Source organism: Nanorana parkeri, unplaced genomic scaffold (assembly GCF_000935625.1).
Source record: "Nanorana parkeri isolate BGI_ZX_2015 unplaced genomic scaffold, ASM93562v1 scaffold2787, whole genome shotgun sequence".
Taxonomy (NCBI): Eukaryota; Metazoa; Chordata; class Amphibia; order Anura; family Dicroglossidae; genus Nanorana; species Nanorana parkeri.
Genome location: NW_017309055.1, coordinates 34566 through 41318, shown reverse-complemented (window position 1 = coordinate 41318; position 6753 = coordinate 34566). Strand labels below are relative to the sequence as shown.

The 6753-nt window shown below is 44.3% G+C and overlaps 1 protein-coding gene across 1 annotated transcript in view; it reads right to left on the bottom strand.

The window, feature by feature from the left end:
- Positions 1-608: 608 nt before the first annotated feature.
- Positions 609-6753, bottom strand: part of FAM117B (family with sequence similarity 117 member B) — a 37682-nt gene continuing 31537 nt past the window's right edge. Inside the window, exons 10-11 of the mRNA XM_018574178.1 lie at positions 4019-4139; positions 609-1161 (exon numbers count right to left, since the gene is read on the bottom strand). Coding sequence (XP_018429680.1) covers positions 843-1161; positions 4019-4139 — 440 coding nt within the window. The 3' untranslated portion in view covers positions 609-842. The remainder of the gene's footprint in view (positions 1162-4018; positions 4140-6753) is intronic.

Genomic DNA, 6753 nt, shown 5'->3' with positions numbered 1-6753 from the left:
TTGGTCCCCACAGCTGGAAAGCAGCTGAAATCAATAGGAAATATCACAGCCACGTAAACGCCATCTTTCCCAACACATATGTAGTTTGTACACGTGCAGAAGTAAAAGAATATGTCTTTACCTTTAATTACGTCACTATGGTTACATTAACCTAATTTAATAAATAGCACTGGTAATCTCCAGCATAGCAGCTGTTCCATACCTCCACCTTTCATGAAGCACAGCGTAATGTTCTCCTAGCAACCACCGGATCATGTGATCAATAACTGCCGTGGCACTTTCTGCATATAGAGTATAGTGGACATGAGAACCTTGCACAATACAGCAGAATGACAGCTTCTATCCTGTCACTCTCCAGCACATTTCCATTGATAGTTCTGCCAGCATGGTGCAGACAAAGAGCAGAGCACAGTGCTCCTGTGTACGATATTCCTCCCAGTGTTACACTTCCCCATACACAGCATCGGTTACATATAACCCTTTTATAACAGTCGCATAAAGGTCAGTAAATACTACAGCATATTGGCCAGATCATGGGAACGGTGGTATCAAGGCTACCAGCAGTTCATTATCAGCAAGTGACCCAGCCATCATGGCAGTCACACCGGCAGCAAGAGTCAGATTTTAAAACAAAAAAAAGTGACAAAAGGCTAACAATGAAAGCCCTTTCCATTATCAGACACTGAGCAGATCAATTCATCTCAATACCATCAATGGTAAGGCATGCTGTTCGTTCAAATTGAGAAATACAGTCAGTAATGAAATAAGTTTATGGCAAATACTGCATCCAGAGTATTATGAAATCAGTGCAGTCCTCCAGCTCAGAGAAAGATAGCCCAGATTCAGTCATCTTCCTCATCGATCTGGCCGGTGGGGTGCAGTAGAGACATTGGTGATACAAGTGTGTTTGTACCGCGAGAACTGCGCTCCTGTTCCATGTTGGATGATATGGAGGCCATGCTGAAATTCTGAACCAATGATGGAGGGATAACTGAAGGCACGGTCAAACTGTGGTTGGTGCCTTTGAAGGTAAATTCCTGATTGGGCAGAAGAGGCTTCAGGATGCTGACAAGGCAGAAGGCAGAGCCACTCTTTGGAATAAAGTTCACTTTGTTCTTGTCCGGACAATAGAATTGTGGGATTTCTTGCAGGGGCTTCGGCCTAGAGTTAGGTACAAAAGGCATTAGCAAAAAGAATGATAGATATGAATAATAAAAAATATGGTATTACTACTTCTACATTTTAATAACTTCAGCTATGATACAAATTGCCAGCAAATTTGCACTGTGTATAAATGAGGTTTCATATTCTGTGAGCTGAAACACTACCGACACAATGAATGCATAATGAACCAATTGCTCCACACCAGGCGGGAGCAGGAGAGGCTGGGACATGTCAATGCTGAGTCAATGTAGACTCATGAACACAATCTTGTCACACACCCACACAAACAAGCTGCGTCATACATGGTGCAGGCCTTTCTCTTCTTCCAAATATTGCTTCCAAAGCAAAAATACAAAGGCAATTGTTTTTCAGTCTATAGACTCTATAATACTCATTACTAAATGTTGTCTTTTGCCTCACATTCCCCTTTAAGTTTCAATTTCCAGCTCAATATTTATATAGTGACTATAATCAAAAAGAAGCTATACATATTGTGAGGGGCAAGGCTCGCCGGGTGTTGGCAGCTTATTCTACAAGGCAGCAAACAGCTTCAGTGCAGGAGGACTTTGTACAGTAAATCCATTGCATGAAATAAAACATCTGTCCATCTGAGCAAACAACTACATTCACATCTGTTCCTGACTAACATGTTGCCTCCTAATGGGTTCCCCGACACAAACAGCCAGCACATGTAACTTTGTGTTCTATCAGCACTCAGCCTTTTCACCCAACAGCAGGATTCCACAGCAGAGTAAGAGAGCCCTGAGCATCAGCCAGCTCACATATATGGAGGCCTGTGGACATCCAGGACTAATAATGAGGTCTGGCTAGTTGGGTAAGATGTGGATCTAGGAATGGATACTCTATCCCACTCAAAGCCTCTGGCTCCAAGACCCAGAACAAGACAAGACTTCTAAAATGTTCAGAGAAAATAACTTTATTCTCTTCACATCGGGGATAAAACCTGGAGCCCCACACCATGTGTATGTGAGAGACCTAGGTGACACATACACACCACCTACAATCCTGCCAGCAAGTGCTTCACAATGTTAACTAGCACTAAGATACAATCCTATACAGTACACAGATATGAACATCCTGCATGAGCCTTAAATGTGTTAATTAAAAAAAAAAGAAACTGGGGATTTGTACACAATACCTCCCATTTCATAGGCCCACCAGCCTGAAGTAGGGCAGTCCTGTTTCCCACTGCCTGGCTGTACACCAGACAAGACAGTGCTTACATCTATTCTTCCAGGCACATGCCCTGCAGTGTGCAGCCGTTACCATATGAGCTGTAGAAATTAATGGCAGAGCAGGACTACGATACATCTTAGGTCTGTGTGGGGCCCTACTAGATAATTGGGGGTAGGTAAAACCTGAACTTGTACTTTAGGGCAAGCATCAGACTTTAATGCCCCATCCCCACCGGCACAGAATTCCATTTCCTTCACTCCCTGGCCACTCTATTCAGCTACTAGCAGCCAGAAAACAAACTTGAATTGCTCAGAGATAACACGAGGCGTAGGACTCTCCCCACCCCCATGTGACTGCAACTGCATCAATCACAAGGCACCAATGTTGTCCCATGAGAAAAAGGAGTGACAGTCATATGCTCCTCCATACAAAGTGCCACCAGGTTTGTTTGTTTTTTTGCTCTTGAAGGTTTATCAAAGTGGTGGGGAGCAAAAGAAAGGCAAGTATGTGCTGCTGAGGTGGATTATAATGAACCAGTCTCATTGCCCTGCATGGACAAAGCACAGGTTTGCTTTAAAATATTTACTTTGAACAAGACTGGAAAAGAAAGAAAAAGATTAAATGTGAATACTGTACATTTAGAATGATTCTAGAGCCATAAATCATCTATAGAATATAAACTCTTTGGAAAGAGCTGAAATCAGATATTCCAAACAATGAACATGCAAGAAAAGCAATGACGTGAGTGGTGATCATAGGAGGATACCCACACATATCAAGAGGGGAAGGGGTGAGCAGAAGGTAAGCAAGTGCTCTCAAGAGTCCCTATAGTGAGGCTTCATATACATCTAGTTAAATACTGGGCAACTTTATTGGACTGATACCATTTAAAATGGGAAATTCTACAGCATTTGCCATGATATCATCAGTCATCTAAAACCGGAACATAAATGTGTGTCTCACATAGGATATACAACAATTTGCTCAAAAATGTAAAACAAATGGAAAAGCGCACTACCTGGAGCACCAACTGTTGGGGACGTGGGCACAAGTGATTACAATAAAAATTGATAATTTTAAGAGTTAAAAAACAGTGTGCAAGCTCTATGGTGAACAGGGTGAGGGACCCTGTATGGAGCGACATACACAGATATTTTTAGAGCGCTACTACTGTATAGAGAGACTTACGTTTGAGGTGTCCCTGTGTCTCAGAAGGAAATCCTCTGTGATCCCCGTGTGGAGCGTGACTTAGCCAGGGTACAAAGTGGGGTGACCATGGGATGGATGGATGCGTGCCTGGATGGTGTATAGCTGGCAGGAACGATCAGATGTTAGGGCTGTGGGACTGACATGGCCAGACCTGGCCGCAACAGCAGTGCGTGGTGACCGCTGGATGAGTGTCAGTAAGTCAGACTGTACGGGAAGCTACACTTGAGGACAAGGGGGGCCGCAGTGTGTTGGAGTCTGCTGAACCCGCTGAGCGTCAGAGAAGGTGCCCAGTGGGTTCATATAGCACTGAAGCCACTCGATTGCTAAAGGCAAGTCGAGTGGCTTCAGTACTTTCAGGGCCACTGATCCACAATAAGTATGGCGATAAGGCATTCTAGCTTGGTAGCCCAAATGGTCTGATGACAAATACACCTAAATGCACACTTACAAGCCTTCTTCAAACACTTTCACCCTCTCACAGCCCTCAGGTGGCTCTCTCTTGAACATGTAGCTGTTATTTGGTTTTGGAGATGTAGCGTACTTGGGAAGAGGAGAATGATTTCCATTTTCTGCAGAAGCACAAAAACCAAAAACTGAATGTTACCAGATCACAATGAAACAGAGAGTAAGATTCACAATGAACCCAAAGACCCAGCAAAATACACCAATCTATGAAATTGCATTTGAGCTGATTTTATACATTGCCTATTTGCACCATTCATTTTTAGAATGTTGACATACTACTTTGAAAATGAAAACATAACCAGTTGTGAAATAAGTAGGCAAAATAACTATGGAAAGAAAGTGTGTGCTGCCATTCCTGAGCTCCATCAGAAAATCTTGCTGCTATGGAGAAAGTATTCAGCCAGTAAATGTAGAACTCTGCATTCTTGTTCTGGTAGATTTGCTCACAATGTACTGCAGACCAAGGAGAGGAGCATGGCAGACAACTGTCATTTTCAGGAACAGAGGTCGGTAATGGAAGCCTTCAAAATGTTCCTCATAACATATGTCCTCTAATCTATTACAGGGGGGTAAGTAAGGTTAGTGATATCTATTTTTATTGCAGGGAGCTTGGCTCGTGATTTAGAAGAGTTATCAATATGAAAGTATGACGTGGAAAGTTGCTGTACTACCAAATGTATTATTTGACACTTTAGCCTATTCATGTAGCATTACCATCAGTGAAATAACCACTGTACGCAAAAATATGAACGGTCCTGAAGACTGATTTCAGGACTATCTGCTTCTTCCACAAGTTATTCTGGCATAGGAAAAAAAAACCTCTACCAGGTATAAATATTGATATACTTACTTTACTCCAGCTTGGCACAATGTAAATGTATAAATAATTTATACCTGGTAGAGCCATGGGGATCCTGGAACACGTGTAGTGCCTGAGTTAGTACTACTACTAGAGGTAGTGCTAGTATCACCTACGAAATTGGGTCACTACTGGAAGAACTAAGTAATGTTGCCAAAAATGGACCCAGCTGCATCAGGAACAATAAAAAAACAAAAATGTAAATATGGGTGAAGTTGCTGTAACTGATACATTAAAAAAGGTGTTGAGTATGCACCACACATTACTTAAAGGAGAACTATGAGATGAGTGATTTCCACTCACCTCATAGTTCTAGCCGACCTGTGACAATGAGACTGTCACAGGTCGGCTCAGTAGATCGGGAGGTGAGCGAACACATACCGGGTTCGCTCACCTCTCGATCCTGTCACAGCTCTCTGCCGTGACAGGGGGAGGGGCTGGATTCCCCTCTCCCCGCTCTGATCTGCCAGCGCTGACTGGCGGAACGGACGGGGGAGGGGGCGGGTACAGCTGGCTCTGCCTCTAGATAGGCAGAGCCAGCTGTCAGTCACGCAGCTGGGCAGATCCCGACATCCAGGTTGGGATCCGCTCCGGCTGAGGTGTCTTAGTATACCGCGAGCTGTAGCTCGCTGTATACTGAGCTTAGGGTACCGGGAGGACGCTAGTTTGTGTCCTCCTGTTACCCTCAGAACTATGGGGAAAAACACTGACCCCATAGTTCTCCTTTAAAGCAGAACTAAAGTCGGCTTTACATTTCTCCCCCATTGATGGAACGTCCCCTTCGCCTCTAACATCTTCGCTCAGTCTTCTTCTGGGTTTGGCCAGGATGTAACATGTGACAGATCTCGTATACCACATGCATGAGATCTGGGGCAGGCATCATCTGTGGGCCAGCACAGAGAACAAAGGGGAAAAAAAGCTAGCCACCGACAAAATATATTTGTTAAATGGTGGCCGGGGCAATAGAGACTAGGGGGATTAGGGACAACCAGGCTAGAGAGGCATGTAGCCAAGTGACAATTTGTTTTCATATGTACCGTATTTGCCGGCGTATAAGACGGGGTTTGAGACCCCCAAAAAAATCGCCCGAAAATCGGGGGTCGTCTTATACGCCGGGTATACTTCGGTATACTGTATGTAGCTTCGGCTACATACAGTATACCGCGCTGAGCCAATCACGGCAGGCTTTGCATTCAGTAAATACAGGCTTTGTATTAAAGAATACAACCCTGCCGTGATTGGCTCAGCGCTGAGCTAATCACGGCAGGCTTTGTATTCTTTAATACGCACCCCGGCCTGATTGGCTCAGCGCGGTAGTAGCTGAAGGACGGAAGATGGAGGACGCTGCTGGGATCCTGGACAAGGTAAGAGACTGTAATCCCGAGTGTGGCTCGGGGTTAACACTTATGGTACTGAAAATTACCCCCGAGCCACACTCGGGAATACCGCCAAGGAGGTTAGTAAGTGCATTTAAACATTGTTTTGGGCTATACTCGTCTTATACGACGAGTATAGCCCAAAACCTATATTTTTACACAAAAAGTGGGGGGTCGTCTTATACGCCGGCAAATACGGTACCTTTTATTTATTGCTGGAGGCTCATTAAACGGGATGGTTCACTTTAACCCATAAACACCAAGGAGGCTAGACAATATTTCTACACGTTTTCCAAGTTAAAACATCTTAAGGCCTAACTCCAGGCACAATAAACATACCCGGGTTAAAGCCATTATATGTGCCACAAAAAGCAACCCTGTTATGCTGGCTTTAAGCCAGTTATACACGCTTTTTTCTTCATCCAACCCCCGCGCCCCCCCCCCCCCTCCGCAAGTTGTTTTTTACCCTCCCTCCCCTCCCGC